This window comes from Maylandia zebra, linkage group LG6 (assembly GCF_041146795.1).
Source record: "Maylandia zebra isolate NMK-2024a linkage group LG6, Mzebra_GT3a, whole genome shotgun sequence".
Classification (NCBI taxonomy): domain Eukaryota; kingdom Metazoa; phylum Chordata; class Actinopteri; order Cichliformes; family Cichlidae; genus Maylandia; species Maylandia zebra.
In genome coordinates this window covers 39,339,125-39,360,571 of record NC_135172.1, presented here as the reverse complement: position 1 = coordinate 39,360,571, position 21,447 = coordinate 39,339,125, and the positions used below count along the sequence as shown (strand labels likewise).

At 40.0% G+C, this 21,447-nt stretch overlaps 1 protein-coding gene across 2 annotated transcripts; it reads left to right on the top strand.

The window, feature by feature from the left end:
- The first annotated feature begins 7,643 nt into the window (after nt 1-7,643).
- LOC143419066 (up-regulator of cell proliferation-like) lies at nt 7,644-21,429 on the top strand. Of its 2 annotated transcripts, XM_076885218.1 has the most exons (18): nt 7,644-8,071; nt 9,636-9,748; nt 9,859-9,942; nt 11,426-11,509; nt 11,595-11,687; nt 12,159-12,242; nt 12,349-12,441; nt 12,747-12,821; nt 13,186-13,248; nt 13,353-13,475; nt 13,838-13,903; nt 14,214-14,339; nt 14,425-14,716; nt 14,794-14,839; nt 15,590-15,859; nt 15,947-16,086; nt 16,166-16,213; nt 18,959-19,049. In XM_076885218.1, the coding sequence occupies exons 2-17, from the start codon at nt 9,720-9,722 to the stop codon at nt 16,169-16,171; spliced, it is 1,674 nt and encodes a 557-aa protein (XP_076741333.1). In that variant the 5' UTR covers nt 7,644-8,071; nt 9,636-9,719; the 3' UTR covers nt 16,172-16,213; nt 18,959-19,049. The 2 variants fall into 2 exon arrangements, with proteins under 2 accessions (XP_076741333.1, XP_076741332.1); XM_076885217.1 differs by having other exon boundaries at nt 15,947-16,213; nt 18,959-21,429.
- The last annotated feature ends 18 nt before the right edge of the window (nt 21,430-21,447 follow it).

Below are 21,447 nucleotides of genomic sequence, written 5' to 3'. Positions count from 1 at the left end.
ATGATGCGGAACCTTCTACCAGATTGCAGAAGTTGGAACAGTTTGTTGCCAGGATGGGATGGGTCCTTCAGTATCTGCGCTGCTCTAGTCCGGCATCTCCTGGTGTAGGTGTCCTGAAGCGGGGGGAGAGCAATCCTGCAGCAGCGTTCTGCTGTACGGATCACTCTCTGGAGAGCTTTTTGGTCCTTCACACAGCTGTTCCCGAACCACGATGTCATGTTCTGTGTGAGGATGCTCTCCACAGCGCCTGTATAGAAAATCCTGAGGATCTTTGGAGAGACCCTGAACTTCCTCAGTTGTCGTAGGTGATACAGGCGCTGCCTAGCCTTTTTGGTCTGGACCTGAATGTGGGCAGCCCATGTCAGGTCTGAGGAGATGTGGACACCAAGATATTTGAAGGACTGCACCCTCTCCACTGGAGCTCCATTGATGATAATGGGCTTGTAGTCTCTGTGCTGACCCCTTCTGAAGTCCACCACCAGCTCCTTGGTCTTGCTGACGTTCAGCTGGAGGTGGTTGTCCTGGCACCACGATGCCAGATTCTTCACTTCATCCATGTAGGCCGCCTCATCGTTGTTAGAGATGGCACCCAACACCACTGTGTCGTCAGCAAACTTCACAATGGTGTTGGAGCCATGGGTGGCCACACAGTCTGAAGTGTAGAGGGAGTAGAGCAGTGGCGAGAGGACACATCCCTGAGGTGCTCCTGTGTTGATGGTGATGCTGTTGGAGAAGCACCTGCCCACCCTCACCACCTGAGTTCTGCCAGTGAGGAAGTCCAACACCCATGCACACAGACGGCTGTTAAGTCCCAGATCCCTGAGCTTTGTGAACAGTCTGCAGGGCACTATTGTGTTAAATGCTGAACTGTAATCAACAAACAGCATTCGCACATAGTTACCCTGTTTCTTGTCCACGTGGCTGAGAGTGGTGTGTAGGACGTGGGCGATGGCGTCCTCTGTGGATCTGTTGGATCTGTAGGCGAACTGCAGCGGATCTGTGGTGTCTGGGATGGAGGAGGAGATGATGTTCTTCAGCAGCCTCTCAAACACCTTCATTACTACCGAGGTCAGTGCAACTGGCCGGTAATCGTTCAGGGATGAGGGTTTGCTGATGTGGCGAGCAGCCGCTGGAGAGAGTAGAAATGCTCCTGGCATCACACCACTTTCTACCATTTGGCCTTGCAGTCCCACACAAGAGATCCTACTCATTTCTCTCCAGGCTACTCCAGGCAGGAGTTTGCTCTAAGTCTTCTATATAGTGTAGATATAAATTATCTTTACTCTGTAACTACTTTTAAAAGTGATTTAATGGTTTATCCACCTATCCGTTCTCTTCTGCTTATCTTTATCAGGATCAGTTTACTTGTCACAGAGTGCTACACACCTAGTTTTCTGGAACTCTTAAAGGAGCATTTTAAAGTTTGACCAAATAAATTCTCAACCTGCTGCTTTGATTTGGTCTATTTTGAATCTGCTAGTTTTACAGCTGAGTTCAGTTACAGTCTCTGTAAATGTTCAGTTCAATTTAGGCCAAATCACAACAACAGTTGCTGTTAGGTTTTGTATTGTTGATTGTCATTTATGCTTAGAAATATTTAACCATATATGCTTAGAGGTGTATAATCGATTGTGTAGTGATAGGATGTGTGATCTTTAACAGGCTGCAAAGGCTTGGTGTGTATTCCACACTAGAATGCACACCTACATCCTGGGAGCATGAGAAGAGGTCGTACCTTGTTTTATTGTTTTATGGTAGGATAAACGTGGCTATATTTGTTTTAGGCTAAGTGCCTTTTGTTTAAATGAACTGTTGGACTCCCAGACCAGCAGGTTTAGGGAAGTCATTTATGGGGTCACACTCTGACCACACACACACACACACACACACACACACACACACACACACACACACACACACACACACACACACACACACACACACACACACACACACACACAGTATTCTTTGTTCACATGTATACCTATGATAGATGTTATATGTTAATGACCCTATGCATATTCATGTAACCACAATAAAAGGAGTGCTATGGGGAACCTGGCTGAGAGTCTGACGGAGGTCAAGTGGTGGAACGACACTTGGCTCCAGGCAGGTCTCCCTCATGCATGAGTAACAAGAAGAACTTTGCCTACTTCGTGTCTTGCTTGCTGTGTAATTATATTGTCTTCAACGTTCCAGCGAATAGGTTCAAGCTACAAACCTATCAGTTGCCTCAAAGGACTTTATACTGCAAGGTAAATACCCAACAATATCCTGGAGAAAACCCCAACAATCACACTTAAACTCACACTTACACAGCCTCACCAACATAACTTTGGCTGTTGCTTTTCCCACTATCTTGTTAGTTGGCATTTATTCACAGATGTTTTTACATCCTACATGTGGCTGTGCTCCTCAACAGTTGAGCTCCATCTGTTCTGTGACTAAATTTCTGACAATTATTCTGGGGTTGACAGGCAGGCTGCCTGTGTAACAGCATATCTATCTATACATGTCGTGCTATAGACATTTGTTAAAATACCAAAAAATTGGAGAGTGTAGTTATAATTTTAACAATGTAAATTTATATAAAATTGTGACATGTGCATGACTTCTTTGGTTGTTATTTTCCTAAAAAGTGTTCTCTTGACATATCCCATGTTGGTCCGGATGCTTGTCCAACATGGGTTTGAAGGACCCCATTAGGATTTTCTGTTATGCACAGTGAAAGTGTGAGAGACACACACAGTCTCTCTATGTGTGTCTGTTTCATCCATCTGTCTGTCTATCTCTACTTCTCCACCTACTCGTACAAGTAGGTGGTGAGTTCTTAGTTTGGCCATGCTGCTGTGTGGGAGCAGCTCTGTGTAGACTGACACCAACCCTCCCAGAGCTCCAATACAAAGTCTCCACCTCACATTCATTTACTGCACTTGTTTACAATATCAAACACATAATATCATTGGTATTCTGGGTTATAACCTCTGTAATACACCCGGAAAGCCTCATTGCAATATCTTTTAAGTGTAAGTACCTGTCATGTTTGTATATAAACCTGGAAATAATCAAACAGTTTGAGGATTTAGACACATTTTCAAATGTAGAATAAAGGAGATATGCAGTGTTTCACATCCAGCAAACTATAGGTTTGATTTACTTGACTTCTGTTCCTTTAGTAAAACTCAGGTGATACTCAGGTAGATTTGATCATAATATCTGAAGCTTGTCCAAATAAAAGATCTTGCAGCCAGCTATTACAAATACATCTGCCCTTCAAGTTTCCAGAACACTGATTACTATGAAACACTGGGACAGTGGGAAACACTGACACTGAGTTAAAGTGTCAAACTCAAAATGCTATACAAAGACAAGAGGCTCTTTCACAGTGTCAAGTCATGGCTATGCTAAAGGTTACTAACAAGGCTGCACATGGACCTCTAAACAATCTGTGGAAACTGAATTAGGGTGCACATAAAGCACAGTCAGACTGACCAAAAGTGACCACGCATTCAGAAGAGCAACACATCATGCTTTGCTTACTGAGCTAAAAGCAACATCAGTCACAATATAGCTCTGTGGAGTGTGCATTAATGGACCCATAATGCAGGAGGCAGGAAAATTCAAACAAAATGTAAGGTTTTTAATAGGGAATAAGAGCGATAGGGTGATCGTGGCTCAAGAGTTGGCAGTTCGTCTTGTTGAAGGTTGCCGGTTCGAGCCCCGGCTCCGACAGTCTCGGTCGTTGTGTCCCTGGGCGAGACACTTCACCTGTTGGTGATGGTCAGAGGGCCCGGTGGCGCCAGTGTCCGTCAGCCTCGCCTCTGTCAGTGCGCCCCAGGGTGGCTGTGGATACAATGTAGCTTGCCATCACCAGTGTGTGTGTGAATGCGTGGATGACTGAATGTGTAAAGTGCTTTGGGGTCCTTAGGGACCAAGTAAAGTGCTATACAAATACAGGCCGTTTACCATTTAAGAGCTGGAATAATAGCTCGAACCCCAGACCACCTGTTTTGAATGTCAACACCCCTGTGAATAGTCTTTATCAGTTATTATCAGTCTTATGCATATGAACATGTGTGGGACTGATTATAAGTTCATCGTTAGTGGATGGTCATGATTTAATTTAATCCCAGTGTTTCCTACCCTTTTAAAAGGACATGATGGGAGGCTAAGCAGAATGTTCACACAACTAAGGAATAACATAGCTGCCATCACACAAGCTTCTGGTGATCTCAGTCATGATGGGATAGCATACGTTATCAGGTTCTACAAAAAAAAGAGTCCTTACATCTGCAGTGCTGTTATTAAATAGGGGACAAAATGGGACAACAGAGAATGAGACATTCATAAATTCATATACAAGTTTTGAGAAATGAAACTTTTCACTAAAATTGTTAAGAGTGTACTATTAATTGTGATTAAGTGCTTCACACATATTGCATAACACAAGTATATTCATCACTCGCGAACGACAGACGGATTGGGGCTGCGGCTGCAGTAATGCGGACGCTGCACCGGTCCGTCGTGGTGAAGAGGGAGCTGAGTGTAAAAGCGAAGCTCTCAATTTACCGGTCGATCTACGTCCCTACCCTCACCTATGGCCACGAGCTGTGGGTAGTGACCGAAAGAACGAGATCGCGGATACAAGCGGCAGAAATGAGCTTCCTCCGAAGGGTGGCTGGCCTCTCCCTTAGAGATAGGGTGAGAAGTTCGGTCATCCGGGAGGGGCTCAGAGTAGAGCAGCTGCTGCTCCACATCGAAAGGAGCCAGCTGAGGTGGTTCGGGCATCTGACAAGGATGCCCCCTGGGCGCCTCCTGGGTGAGGTGTTCCAGGCATGTCCCACCGGGAGGAGGCCCCGGGGCAGACCCAGGACACGCTGGAGAGATTATATCTCTCGGCTGGCCTGGGAACGCCTTGGTGTTCCCCCGGATAAGCTGGAGGAGGTGGCTGGGGAGAGGGAGGTCTGGGCCTCTTTGCTTAGGCTGCTGCCCCCGCGACCCGGCTCCGGATAAAGCGGATGAAGATGGATGGATGGATGGAAGTATATTCATTAGTGGTCTCAGATAATAAAATTGATGTTTAAATATGCGTACATTAAAGAAAAGCGCTATACAAATACAGGCCATTTACCATTTTACCATTTACATTAATTAAATAAAAAAGGCGCAAAGCACTTGGTTAGCACTATTGCCTCACAGCAAGATTGTTCTGAGTTCAATTCCACCATCAGGCCGGGGTCTTTCTGTCTCTGTGGACTTTGCATTTTCCCCCTGTGTTTGTGTGGGTTCTCTCTGGGTACTCCAGCTTCCTTCCACTGTCCAAAGACATGCAGTTAGTGGGGACAGGTTAACTAAATTGGCCATAGGTGTGGATGCAGGTGTGAATGGTTGTCTGTGTCTATGTGTTAGCCCTGTGACACACTGGTGACCTGCCCAGGGTGTACCCTGCCTATTGCTCCAGCCCAGCTCTGGGGCTGTTTTGCTGCCTCAGGACTCGCTACGGTAAAGGGAACCAATGTCTGGCCATTTGTTCATGACCACAAGCTAAAGTGCACTTGGGTTTTGCAGCAGGACAATAACAGTTATTGTATACAGTATACAGTATACAGTATACAGTTATCGCTAACTAGCACATACACCAAATCAGAATCAGAATCAGAGAGACTTTATTTATCCCCAAGGCGCAATTAAGAAGGTGGCTAGAACTAGGGATGGGAGCTCGAAACAGACGTTACGGCACTGTGTCGAGCTTCCGTTTCGAACAACGAAGTTTCGATGTTTCGAAACGCTGCTCTACAGCGCTGTTCAAAACACCCAGGTCACGTGACCATGATTAAACAAGGTTTTGTTGTGACTCCTGCAGTTTCAGCAGGTGGCGTATCTGCTGCTTCTAGTTATTGCCAGGTGCAATGATTCACATTTATTTATTTTTTTTTATCAGCGAGAGTGATTTGGATGGGTAACTACTGAATGAATGTTTTCGATACTACTATATCTATTCATTACATATGCATGTGCAAAAGAAAAGAATGCCCTCGCTCTCATTATTATTTTCACTGTGGATTATGAAGAATAATATCCAATTATTATATATGATAATACATTATAAGATATTATATTATTACTATCCAATTATTTAAACGCTGAAATCAAAAGTGTAATTAAATGAATATCATATATAGATATATAAATAATATGTAAATATAGTATTCGAATGATTGAATGACTGTCACATAGATGAAAGAAACAGAGATTGGTGGGTGAGCTTCATTCACTCATATCAGGAGAGAGAGAGAGCGGCATGCTGTGCTGTAGATTAAAATATCTCAATAAAAAGCTCCTCTCTGCATTCAATGAGAAAATATAACGGGAGGAGTTTTTAGCTCTGACTCCTTCTGGTCTCTAGTTTTTTCTGCTTTCAACAAAAAACTGTTATATGACGTCATTCTCACTATAACCTGTTACTCACATTAGGTGTTGCCATAAAGAATAAATTTATACTGTAAAAAGAAATGTCAGAAAAACATATCCATGAATTACAGGCGAACAAGTATCATGTCAAATAACTTTTTTCCCTTCTTGTTTTATTCATCCTGACACCTATGGTGCGAAAATCTCATAAACAGGAGACTTGCAGGTTCATGCCAGTGTTACAAGATACAGCATCCACAGCAGTGTAAAGTTAATGAAAGTTTCGTCATGGTTCAGAGGTCGCTCACCAGAGGATGATTTAAAAATGTACTGGTGAATGTGACATGGACTGTTATGATTGGTCAGAATTGGCATGTGAAAATATAATAAATGTCACCCTTTTTATAAGAAAAGGGACACACATTTAATCTTTTTCATTAAATATATATATTTAAATTAATTAGAATTAAAACCTAAAGCTTCTAGCGTTAACGGTCAATATTTTTCTCACCTTTTTTTGTGCGAAGATTTCTCCAAATCATGTTTTTAAAATCATTATTGACAGTCTGGTGTAATAAGTAGTTTTGTTTGGAACTGTGCAGGACATGACTGCATCACTGTTAACACAGCCTTATCAAGATCTGACGATATCAAGACCTAGCCGGCAAGTGTCACTGTGGAGATGGGCTTCAGATTGTTTCGAAACCTTGATACAATTCACACACACAAATGCCTCGAATATTTCAGTGCCTTGCTTTGCCCATCACTAGCTAGAAACAATATAGATCAAAGTGGAGTGTGAAGCATTTTATACATGGAACATGAGCTCAGGTTTATGTGATGGACACCAGTCATAACAGCCCCAAGATGGGCTATTCCCTTCAGTTCCCAGCAACCCTCTCCTATAGCCTCAGCCCAGGAGCAAAGTCAGGCCAACGAGGTCAGGAGCTGCTCCCATGACTGCACAAAGGCTGCTGGATACTGTAGTCCATTACTAAATAAAGCCTCCTGGGTAATGTAGTTCATACTAACAGGGACTTGATGAATGTAAATACATTCAGAAATTCAGTTTTTCGACTCGTTGTCTTGAGCTGTCAAAAACTTGTCGACCTAACTGAATATTTACACTGGATGGGAACAGCTGCTTCAGAGCAAGGAGCCGAGGGATGTGATTGACTGAGAGAGTTATTAGTAACGCCACCTCTCCCTTTGATATGTGCTTGATCCTCCTTGTACAGGATCATTCACCTAATGAATCCTTGAACATGGCTGTAATCTGTGTTTTTAAGACCTACAACTTAGTTGTGGTTGGATTACTAAAATAAAACTTTTATGAGCCTGTTTATTTTTTTTTTCCTTCAAAGTCTGCTGAAATGCAGTTTGCAAGAGGGCACATTCACAGAAGTATGAATACGTTTTTTTGACACAAGGTCATAACTAATCATAAATCCAAACCACATAGCATGCTAGCATGTGAACAGGTTAATTATTAAATATATGAGAATGAGAGTCCAGTAACTTTGTCAGTCATTTTATACTGTCATATTGTGTAAGTCATACTGTGCAATTCAAACTCCTCCTTTTTAACTCTCTCACCTCCAGCTCACTACAGTGGAGTCTGGGTTTGTCTAAGAACTGGATCTCAAGGAGACTCTCTCAGGTAAGTCATTTTAATTCCACATACAAGTCAAATAAGTGAAAAACACTTTAGAGTAGGTTTATCATTGTCAAAGTGGACAGTTGATGATGAATGTAAATGCAGATGTGTTTCAGGTATATACTTTTTATTCTACATCAAATTGCTCTTGTTTTGAAATAATAGTCTGACAGTGCAGGCGACATTCAAAAAAGGTCTACAATGGCTGATATAGTTTCCTGACCTTCAAAAGTTTCCTGACCTGAAAGGACTGTCCAAGTAGCTACACATGTTATCATGTAATATTTCACTTCTGCCTTTTGTGATATATAGATTTTCCGTGAGCCTTTCTAAGTAGAAGTTTAAATTTACTCGAGTGCAAGGATTTTCAAAGTGCTATTAAAAGAGTGCCTAATTAAGAATCTGGCACAAACACAAGTATAATGTTTCTAATGTTTTATTGAGAGAATGGTGTTTTTTGTTGGTAACTGCCACTTTGGTACGCTTGCTAGTTTACAGTCAAATTAGTTACGTACCATTAACTGAAACTATCTATATTTGCTAAGTTCAGGAAAGTTTGGTCTGTTATGGTGACTTCAAAAATAAATTTTGGTCATAATTATGTGCTGATTTTTACTGTTAACATCAACTGTAAATGGTTCGTCTTTCCTTCATGGGCCACACAAATTATTATCAAGGGGTTTCTTTTGTCCTGCTTTTTCTTCTTTTTAACCTTGACTCTAATTCATCACTCTTTGCATACCTACCAAACCCTTCTTCTTCAAAATTGTGATTAACTCTTTCTAACCCTCTAAATGCTGAGAATCATACTTGATGATGCTATATTTCTAAGAAAGGCAAACTGACTTTTCTGGTTTAAAACAGTTAACAGTTTTTGATGCCTGTCAGTTAGACTAATAATTTTATTTGCTCTCTGATTGTTAAGACTTAAGAGAACAAGTTAATAAAAACAGAAATGATATATTATTATAGGGCTTCAGTTAGGATTAGGGCTGGTCCTGTTACTGATGACACATGGACCTCAGAGGGTTAATATTTTCTGTCTTGTAGTAGTGAGTCCAGATTTATACCATGACCTATTTTTCCTCTGAATTTGAAAGTGACAGTAGTTATTAGAATCAACATTTTAAAAAACATTGTAAAACTTTTGTTTAAAATCAGTACTTTATTATTATAATGACAAATTACTAGGTCTTATAAATTAAACAGAACCAGAATCTGAATACTTTGTTAATCCCTAAGGAAATTATGTGGTTACAGTTGTGCCAAGAAAATAACAGTAACAGTTATTATATATTACAAAGTTTACAAAATATAAGAAATAGCTTTAATTTTCCTGTATCCTTTTGGAATCACATTAAACTTTAAAGTTAAAGGCATTGTGGGCAACATAATTTACAGCTGTTTACAACTTTTTTCAGTTCTTATAACCTCTGAAATTGTGAAATTTACCCCAGTGTGTCTAACATTATGCACTGAAATCAGAACACAACCATATGTTTATTAGATGACTCAGTATCATTTTAGGATTTGACACTTGATATGTGGTTTTTAATTACATCTGCAGGTTGGTACTCATCGTCTATGGCCCAGTAGCAGTATTGTCCAAAGGAGGATGGTGTAAGGTTTAATCAGAAAATCAGAAAAAAATATGGAGTCTTTGGAGAACGATGATGCAAGGTATGGATCCTTTTTTGAACTTTTTGTTCTCAAAATCTACTAAGCAAGATTTGCTCTTCAAGGACAAATAATGAAGCAGATTTACAGAATACTGTTTTGATACTTTTAAGGGTCAGAGTGAAGAGCCTTGTGTCTAAATTCTGTGATAAAGAATTGACAGGAATATCGTCTGGCTCTAGCGACAAGAGCAAAAGGTGAGAAGATCTTTCAAATGACAGCGCTACTGAAAAAATATAGAGATATGTCAATTACATGGTGACTTACTGGAAAAGGCTGCAAGTTGTTAGTGCTGTATTTAACCATCTGTTTCAAACCTTAGTAACCCATTACATGCCTTAAGTCTGTGCTTGCTACTCCGATGATTATGCTTCAGATGAATGGTCAATAGAAAATTTGATTATTTTGACACCTCAAGGTAGTGAATGAGTGCACATAAAATCTTTTCAGGTGTCCTCCAGCCCAGCATAACGGCAAAGTGGTTTAATAAACCCATCCAGGCATGAAAACACAGGTGTTGTCTGAGAAATGTAATGCAAAGCAAGAACCCCCCCAAAACAAAACAGAAAGAAAAAGAAGATGAAAAAACACAAAACGAGTCCACATTCGATTATGAAGCCAAGTCTCCTGGGTGAAGGTCCAGCAAATGATTTATGCTATAACTTACAAATCTGTACTCTTCTGCTATTTCAGTTTTCCGGTGACATTCACACTGACATGGTTTGATGTAAAAATGAAAATGATCTCTTTCCAGAATCGTTTTCCATCCATACAATTCGCCCGTGAAGGAACACACACTAGTCATGCCTCCTGTACATGCAGCATGATAAAGCAGAGACATTAACTCCAGAAAAAACTCCAGAAAAAAATTCTGTCATAGACTTTAGTAAGGTTACATCTGTTATATAATCTCCAGTCAAGACTAATGTCTTCGTTTCCTTACAGGAAAAGATTCATGTGATAGAGATGTGGCAAGGGATGGGCAGAGACTGATAAGACCCAGTCAGGCAGTGAAAATAACTGGACACCAGGCATAAACCTTGCAAATGTATTTTGAAACAAAACATGCTCCATGATGCTGTTATCAGGATTTATGGCCCCCTTAGCAAACCAGAAGGTGCAGGAAGGGCCAACTACAGTAGTACAGTAATATTGCTGCCACTGATAACAATGTTAGAGGACACTGAACCTGACAATATTCAAAACACCTGCAGTTTGTGAAAAGGAAGCCAAGGTTTCATAAACTCGGACTGAAGACACCAAGGCCAAAGTCCTGTGACTGTTTTGGTACAGAGTTTCAAAATTAAACAGTAACATGCTCACTTACACATTAAAAAAGTAGTTTAAGGAAGACGAAAAGATTGCTAACCTCATGTTAAATGCGACAGCCATTTAGCTTGTCTTAGCAAAAAGACTCAAAATAGTAGGTAGACACATCCTGCCTACCAATATGCATTCCTCAGGTAAGATCTCAGCATCTCATTTAAGTATGATGCAGTTTAAGGAACTGTACTCTGCTTTGTCAGTTCAACTGAGAGCTTTGATAAAGACTCATTAACTTCCATTTACATGTAATACACATATCAAGTAAGCCCATGTGTGGAGAGATTTGTGTGTTATCATATCATGGAATCATTAATTAAATTTTTTACATTCATGGATTTTGTGATGTTTTCTCAGTGAGAAAACACCGGGCTCTGCACACTCTGTCTGTGCCTCACAGAGTTCCTCCAAAGACGTACCTCTCCATTTCAAGAAACATCTGTAAGATCTACCTTTGAGCACCCTACTGTAGCAAGCACATTTTAAAGGATGTTTTTTTTCTCACTGAATCCTTCTTTCTACATAGTAAAAAGACACAATGGTCTAAAAATGAACACCAATCTGACTGTCAGTCAGTGAGCTCTTCCAAAGATGTACCTCTCCATTTCAAGAAACATCTGTAAGACAGATTTTATTATTTTTTCATCTTTGTGTCTTCTATGTTGTGAGATGTGATGATTCATGTGCTATGTGCTGAGGTGTTTTTTTCAGTTCTCAAACTGATCTCCCTGTTGGAGCTCAGTCTGGGGGGAGTTCTTTTTTTCTCCTCGTCTTTCCTCATGTTGTGCATTTTCCATTGTTATACAGCTATCTAGCTATCTAGCTATCTAGCTATCTTCTTCTTTTATTATTACTGTTATAACTAGTAGTAGTACTAGTATGACTTAATTATTTTATTTATATTGATTTTTTAGCATTGATAGTGGATTTATACTGGCATGCCTGATATTTTAAAGGATGCCTCATGTAGTTTTTAATGTAAGCTCTGTGATGTTGTTAGTTTTGTTAGAGATTCAAAAATGGTATTATCTTCCCTTAGATGTCTCAGCTGTTTAAAAGACATACAATTTATTGTTACTTTTTTTCTCAGTGAGAAAACACCGGGGTCTGCACACTCTGTCTGTGCATCACAGAGTGGCTCCAAAGACGTACCTCTCCATTTCAAGAAACATCTGTAAGATCTACCTTTGAGCACCCTACCCTGATAAACCTCCCTATTCTTTAAAAAACACAATTTAAAGGTTGTTTTTGTTTCTCATTAAATCCTTTTTTCTACACAGTAAAAAGACACAATGGTCTAAAAATCAACACCAATCTGACTGTCAGTCAGTGAGCTCTTCCAAAGATGTACCTCTCCATTTCAAGAAACATCTGTAAGACAGATTTTATTATTTTTTCATCTTTGATAGTGAATTTTCTCTCTTATTTCTTCTTTTATGGTTCTGCTGCTGCTGCTGATTAGTATTAGTAGTAATAGTAGTAGTAGTATTTATTAATTTATGAGTGATGGATTTTAGACTGGTATGCCTGATATTCTAAAGGATACCTAATCTAACTTTAAATGTAAACTCAGTGATGTTGTTAGTTTTGTTGGATTTTTTTTAAAATGGACAAAATCTGCTGAGTATTTTTATTTTTTTGTCATCTGTTTAAAAGAAATGCAATTTTTTTTTCTCAGTCAGGAAACAGCGAGGTCTGTCTGTGCATCAGAGAGTTCTTCCAAAGATGTACCTCTCCATTTTAGGAAAGATCAGTAAGGCAGATTTACTCACGATTCTTCTATTATTTTTTAACTTTGATGGTGGATTTTAGACTCAAATGTCTGACGTTATGGTTCCCATACCTGCAAGATTCTAGTTCTTTTTTTATTTATTTTTTTAATTTGCAGTACAGAAGCCCTATAGAAAGCTTGTTGAATTTGTTTTACAGTAAAACAGTAATATATACCAGATTTTAATAAAATTTCTTTCCGTGGTTAAACCTTCATTAGTGACAATTTTATTAAAGTTAACTGTGTCTAGCTGGAATGGGTGAAATGTAAACTTTTATCCTTGCATTTTTACTAATAAAATGGCCAAATAAAGCTTGAACGTCCTAGTCTTATTGTTGTCTTTCAGAAAAGTATATGGAATGCCAAAATATTGGGGTGGACATATGAGTGGTGTTGCGAGTCTTCCCAAGTATGTTTTAAACATTGAAATATAGTAGACAGTATGCCATACAGCATGTCTGTTGAATTAACTAAATACATGCATAACATTTGCTCTTTGCAATGATTTTTCAGGTTAAACTTAATGGGGCCTACAGCTGCTGTATATCCAGTGAAGACATCTAATATCATTGAGGAGGCTAAATTTTCTCCATGTTTGCTGAAGAGGACTTCCATTGATGACCAACCCCAAAATCAGTAAGACACTCAAATCTGGCGAGTTTTATTTTAAGCTTTTTGAACCCTTTAAAGCAGGTTGTTGTTAAAATCAGGTTTGAGTAGCCACCAAAACGTTAACTGAAAATTCCACCCAATTAAGAACAACTGACACGTATGTTTGCTAAAGCTAGGAGTATCCAGCTCAATCTGCTCATGCATAAATTTAATTTTGACATTGGAAAGCATAAAAAAGATCCAACCCTCAGTTGTTGAGTAAAGCCATCTTGGTAACCAAGCTTGGTACTTCAATGTGTTTAAGCTTGAAAGTCTTGCTTACCTTGTTCATAATTGTGAATCCATGATAAGAAGTAGCTTAACAAATGATGTCATTATTCTTTCAGATTGGAGACTCCACACTGGGACTATTTTGAACAAGAGACAGAATCAACTTTTGAGGACAACAAAACGTACGCCAGACTTTATCCCCAGCAGTTTAAATATGATTTGCTGATACTGCTTACAGACTTTTTATTGGTGTCTGGGATACCCCCAAACTAGGGAACACATGTGAATAGGGCGCCTTCCCTGTCGTCTCCAGCTTAGCTACATGCACAGTATATAAACTGTAGAAAGTAGATCCAGTGTTGCATTGTCATGCAGACCTAAAGTCAGAGACTTTAGATAGTAAAACAACATACCTCCATTGAATTCTTCCTGCTCATATTACAAAATTTTGAGATGGTTGGAATAACCCCCCCCCCCCCCTTTGCCTTTCAGTCGTCACCAGGATGATCTAGAGAGAGCAGAATCCACAAAGTCATCTACATCGGGTTACTCATCATCTAAAACAAGTGGATCAGGGGATTTCGACTCTGACGTTGAGACTGTTATATATGATAATATGTAAGATAACTGCTGAATTTCAGTTCATTGATAAAGAAGGCAATGCCACTACTAATCAACCTTTTACTTTTCTGTTTGAAAACAGACAGGTGATCTGTGACATTTGTAGCAAAATTGCTGCTGTGAAGACCTGCCTGACCTGCAACGTTTCCTTCTGTGAGAAGGATGGCCGGCAACACTACAAAGTGGATGCCCTGAATAGACATAAGCTCATAGATGTGTGCAGTGAAGTCGAGAGAAAACGGTGTCTTCATTATGAAAAGTCTCTGGATTTCTTCTGCAGGACTGATCAGATGTCTATTTGCAGCATTTGTGCAGAGGGGAAACACAGGGGACATGACATCACTGAGCACAGGGCATGGAGGACACAACAGGCCGTGAGTCAAGTGAAAGGGTGATATCGAAATCATCGCTGATGTGCTGCATTTTTCTTACAATCGCTATTTAATTACAGTTGTCTGATGATGAAGAACCCGAGGACTATGAAATGCCACACAAAGGTGACTGACACTATATAATGATTCACTATGGCATCTAAGTAACAATGATCTGTGGCTACAATAAGAAATCAATGGAGAGATTCACCATTTAATGAAGTTTTGACACTTTCCTCTTTTCATATAATTTATATGAAATTAATACAGGGAAAAAGACTATCAAATTTTGTTCGGAAAGTTCAGTTTCAAAGCAGAAAACAGAAAGTAATGACCTTCGTTGATGAATATATATGGATGGACTGCTGACAGCTTATACCTGAAATGCATTTATATTGCCATCTGTAAATACTCAGAAGTACAATCACCAGTGTGTGTCATTACCTTAGATTTGAAGTTGAGCGCACTGCTACCATGCCACAGCAGGCCAATAAAGAAATAGAAACATCTAAAATGGTCAAAGTTAAAAGGTCAAAGTTAAAAGTGTGCTGTTGGCACTATCTTCAGAGATTTATGCTTCTCCAAAGCCAATTAATTAGACAGACTTTGAAGTGTAAAACATGTTTTTCAGGTATTAACAGATTCATTATCAATTATAACTTATAATGACTAAATTATTGAGTCATTCTGTGGTTTTAAGACAAGAAATTATTATTTTTAACCATATTTAAAAATTGTGTTTTGCTACATCAGTTGAATTTTAAAGTCATGATAATGTTGGAATCAAGTGAATTCAAATATTTATCTTTTTTTATCGTTAGGTAAATGAGTACAGCGGAAAGAAAATGTTTTCTTATTTTACATTACATTTTCCAGTGGTGCCCCCTCCTGGTAGGATTCAGTTCCCGTCAGTGAAGCCAAACTCGGTGGTCCTCAGCTGGGGAAACCCAAAGGGACTAGAAGGACCCAAAAGCTTCAGGATCATGTGGAGCTCTTTGCAGAAGGTGGAAGGTCGCTTAGTCATCAAAAATTTTCATAAAATAGAAATAAGCAACCTTGAACTTGGACAACAGTATTTCTTCAGCGTGGCCACAGAAGATGAAGATGGCAATTTAAGCGAATGGGTCACTGCAACTGTTTTCACAGGTAAAATCTGAAAATCCACATCATTTTTAGATTTGCTTCACTGTTCATATTTTAATTGGATTAAACATAATCACTGCTCTCTTGCAGTTGTGTCACCCCCTCGACATTTAACAAAAGAGCACTCCGATGCTACATCTCTGACCTTGAAATGGATGGATGGAGAAAAAATGGAGGGAATTCCTCAACAATTTCTCATAGCTGTTGAAAGTCCAGGAAAAGAGCCTCTGGTGATACACACCCATGATTACTGCAAAAAAGTCTCTGATTTAGAACCAGACACAAAGTACACCATCTCTGTCTCAACAGTGGTGAATGATAGGTGCAGCGAGCCAATTTCTATCTGCACACGCACAGGTGAGATGATGTTAAAGCACTTGCTTTTTAATTATTATTATTTTTTAATGTCAACTATATAGACATATTTGAAGAATTACAACTGCTAGCATTTATTTTCTCACATTACATGTACAGATATACTTTACTGGTACCAATTTTCAAGAACAATTTTACTACAGAAGAATAAAGGTGATGAATGATACCATGAATCTATGGGAAAGAAATGCTAAAGCTAGATTAAGAAGAGAGGTGATGATCAGCGAGCGGCAGTGTGGCTTCATGCTATGTTTGTGTTGATGAAGAAGTATAGAGAAGGCTGGAAGGAGCTTCACTGTGTCTTTGTGGATCTAGAGAAAGTATATGACAGGGTGTCAAGAGAGGAACTATGTGTATGTGAGGGTGGTGCAGGAGATGAGGACAGCAGAGACAGTGGTGAGGTGTGCGGTAAGAGTGAGAGATGAGTTAAAAGCAGTGTTAGGAAGGTTACTTTTAAAATGTATTCCACTACAGATTACAGAATACATGCCCCCAAATATATTTTGTAACAAGCTTTTTACAACTACATGAATGTACTATTGCTGTGTGATTTATTACTATTACTGAAGGATACTTGTCATACCAACACCAACTAGATTTTTAAATCTTAATATAAAATGAGTAACAGTAGGTGGACATTAGGTAAGGCTGCACTTTTTGCAGCAATCTCGTATAGAAAACTTTTCCGCGCGTATATAAAACAGGTCATTATGCAGGCTGCAAGTAGAGGCGACATGGGCCACGAGATTGAGACTAGGGCTGCCACGATTAGTCGACTAGTCACGATTACGTCGACTATTAAAATCGTCGACGACTGATTTAATAGTCGACACGTCGTTTGAAGCTTTGTAAGATCACAAAAGACGCAGGAATAAGTAGTAGGATTTAAGAGTGTAATAACGGACTGAAACAGAAGATGGCAGCACTGCATGTACAAGGATGCCAGCTGCCGTTAAACCCCGAAGAAGAAGAAGCTGTGTTCCAGAATTCATAGCGCAGCCCAGCTCAGTTTCCAACAATGGCGGCAGCTAGTTAGTTTTAATATTACTCTTATTATTCTTTCTGGGTCACAAAATAAACGTTTAACATATTTTCAGGCGAGAATGTAGCTGTGTAAACCTCAAATATCTGCTCAGTTTATCAGGACACCACATATTTTCAAAAGCGCTCCGACGTTTTCGGAGACGTCTGTTACCCACTAGCTCGATAGCTAGCCGGGGGCGAGGCTCACTAGAGCCGTGAGAACACCGGACTCCTGGCAAATCATTTTCAAACCCACCGCCGTCTTTCGCTACTCAGGTTAAACATGATATATAAGTCACTTACCGTAGATAACTTAAAAATGTTATTGTTTGGCTTTTTTCAGTGTTTTATTTGTTCCTGAGTAAATCGGTTTGGCTGAGATTAAAGTTATAGTTTTTACACAGCTGAATAAACGTCAAGCAGACAGCTGATTATCAGAAGTGTGAGATGCTGGAGAATTTACTCCGGTGTCCTGTTATATTTTAGATAGCAAGGAGTTTATTAAACTTTACCGAAACATTCTGCAAACTTCATTAAAATTTAACAAACTATCATCTTGTCTTTATTTTTAGTTAGCACATACCTTAAACACTTAAAGCTGTAAGCTAATGATAGTTATATAAGAGCAGATGCTGCTGGTGCAATAAGCTGTACGTTTTAAGTCCAATGGATGATGATCTGATTAGTCGACTAATCGCAAAAAAAATCGGTGACTAGTCGACTATCAAAATAATCGTTTGTGGCAGCCCTAATTGAGACACAGGCATTAGAGCCTCTTAATGCGTGTTTTGTTTGGGTTTCCACCGGAAACAGAGAGGGGACCGCGTAACATATGAAACAGGAAAAGACCATCATGTAATCCCTTTATTTCAGCAAAGTAACTGTATTCTGAATACCACCTCTTTAAACGGTAACGGAATACAGTTACTCATATTTTGTATTTTAAATTGTTAACGCCGGTACATGTATTCCATTACTCCCCAACATTGGTTAAAAGTGGTGCTGCGATTGGGGTTTTCAGTGGTGATGGACAGACTGACAGATGAGGTCAGGCAGGGGTCTCTGTGGACTACAATGTTTGCAGACAACAGTGTGGTCTGTAGTGAGACAAGGGAGCAGGTGAAGAGAACCTGGAGAGGTGAAGGTATGCACTTCAGAAAGGAAAATGAACGTTAGCAGAAGGAAGAAAGAATATGTGAGGGAGGCAGATGGCCTTAGACTGTCATGTTTTGTTATTAAGACATTCTGCTTCACTTGTTTTAAATTTAAAATAAATGCCATTAAATTGCCAGGTTTTAGCTTGACTTGAGGTTGATGTAAGGCAGTTGTGAATTATATATGTTTTGTGTTGGTTACCAGCCCTTCACACTAAAGCTTTACCATGATCCAGTCACTGTCTTAGTATGTTATCATGCGTCCTCTGTGGGTATCCTGATGCTCGGTTGTGAAAAATAAATTAGTGCTGTCAGCGTTAATCTTGTTAAAATGGCGTTAATGCCATAACCACATTAAGGCGGCGTTAATAAGCTAAATGTGCTAACACGTTTACGCCGTGAAGCCCCACGCATGGAGTGATCCACAATAACTCGCTAACTGAGATTTGCCATGTTAATGCGGTTATGGCGCTGACAGCACTAGAATAAATGCATCATAATCAGTAAAAATGACCTAGTACACTTACTGGTTTCTTTTGTTAATTCACAGAGCCAAGTCTAAGGCAGGTGTTGTCAAAGATTGGACTGGAAGACCAGTATGACACCAAGCTCACACTTAGCACTGTCTTGGAGATTAATCAGTATGATCGATCACAGAGGAAACCAAAATCTGCAAGGGCAGTTCCTGAGGCCTTTTTAAAGCAACTCATGTTGCTGAATACAAATGCTAGAAGTGCCACATGTGTGTCTCAAGATGGGGACAAGTGCAATGCTATCAATCTTTTGGACTTGGTAACTGCACTGTTCCTTTGTTCAGACAGTGCTCTTCAGCAGGACTTGGTCCTGAAAATGTCACTCTGTCAGTTTGCTGTCCCGCTCTTGCTTCCAAACTCTGAAACAAGAGAAATCACAATGATGCTGTGGTCTATGCGCGACATTGTCCGAACTTTCAGACCCTCTCAGCAGGCGTTCCTAAAGTCATACTGTGATGAAAGACTTGTGCTGTCTGATATTCCTTTGGTATCGTTTGTCAGGCTGGGAAAAACATCTTTGTCCAAATCTCAGATGTTGAACAAGTTGCTGTGCAACAATCAGCAGATTCATCACACATTTTGTCACCGTATCATGGCATGTTGTGATGTTCCCAGAAGAATTTCAGATGGACTGGTGGAAATCAGCTGGTACCTCCCGTGTGGGAACAGGAAGATAGATAAATTCACAGAACCATTGGCTTTTACCAATATGAGAGGAGATATCAAGACTTCTGAAAGACAATTTGCATTCCTCTGTCAGGCATCTGCAGCTGTTTACATCTACTGTGATGAATCAGAAACGAATTACTTCAAGCATCTGGAAGGAAAACATGTGGAAGCAAATATCTTTTTGATAAGCAGCACACAGGGAAAAAGCTATAGACTCAAACAACTGACTGTGAACCCAAGATTAAAGATGACTGATATTAGTCAGATTAAAAAGACTGATACAGAACTACTAAAGGCACTCCAGGAATCAGTCTCTAAAATGCTAGTAAGCCCCCAAACCAAAAAAGTGTCATTGGCAGATTTGGCTTACACAGCTCACTGTTGTCAGATTCTCGTTGATGAGGATAGGGATGAATGCCAGACTGCTTGGGAGAATGCGAGTAAAATCACTGCAAAGGTAACTAACATCTCTGAATTCAAAGACAAGCAACTGCCTTATCAGGGAAACATCTGGAAAGCAATTTCATGGGTGGAAACTGAGTGCTGGAGGCTACGTAAAGTTGGAAACAATAACCCTGGCAATTACTGCGAGTCCATAAAAGAAAAAGAGAAAGAGCTGAGGAACAAGCAGCAAAGTTTTGAGATGACAACTGCAGTGGAATGCTTCCACCATGGGATGACAACCTCAGAGGTTCAACGCTACCATTTTCTCAAATGGCTGGAAATGGAACTGGATAACCTGTCCAGGCATCAACTGTCAGCTCTCCAGGATCGATACAAAGAGCTTAGGCAGAAATCTCTCGAGGAAACAAAAGAAATTGTGGAAACTGACAACCAAATTTCAGCTTGCTCTTTAAGAGTAGTCCACTTTGTCAGAGAGTGTGGGCAGCTGTATAATAATGTGAGTTGCTTGCCAGAATACAGTCGTCAGAGAAAAAACATCGAACAACTTCCTGGACAGTGTGCTCAGATGATGCTTGATGGTTTCCCTCTTGAGCTTGTTGATGGAGATGCAGCAAACATCCCAATAAAATGGATCAGCCAGGTACTTACTGAATTGCATAACATCATGAATTCCAGTAGCAAGCTTAAGGTCATCACAGTCATTGGAGCTGAAAATTCAGGTAAATCAACTTTGCTCAACACCATGTTTGGGGTCAGGTTTGCCGTCAACGTGGGTACATGCACCAGAGGGGCATTCATACAGCTGATCAGTGTCAGTAAAGACATAAGGAAAGAGCTGGGCTGTGACTGCATCATGCTCATTGATACAGAGGGCCTGAAGCCACATCGGATGGTTCGTGATGATCACAGCCATGAACGTGACAAAGAAGTTGCGAGCCTTGCAGTGGCACTCAGTGATGTTGTAGTTGTCAGTATTTCCAACGACAGCTCCAGAGAGAAAGACCTCTGGGAAATGGTGTGTCATGCTTTTGCAAGGCTGAAGGGTGTTAGCAAGAAGAAGCCAGTTTGTCATTTTGTACATACAAACATGTATGACATGCCTGCTTTGGAGCAGCTGAAGAGAAGTAAAGAGCTGATGGAACAGCTCAATGAAATGATCGGAAAAGATGTTAAAATGAAGAAGGCCAACATCAATAAGCTCTCAGATGTGATCAAGTTTGATCTAAACAATTGGAGCTGGTACATTCCTCCAGTGTGGGATGGGACTCCACCAATGGCTCCTGTCAATGTTGGCTTCAGTGCAACTGTCTATACTTTGAAAAAGGTTCTAATAAATGACCTCCAAAAGTGCCCGGAACGAGGGGATCTAATTCAATTCATCGGGAAGGTAGAGCAATTCTGGAAGACTGTGTAAAGAAAATACATGAAACTG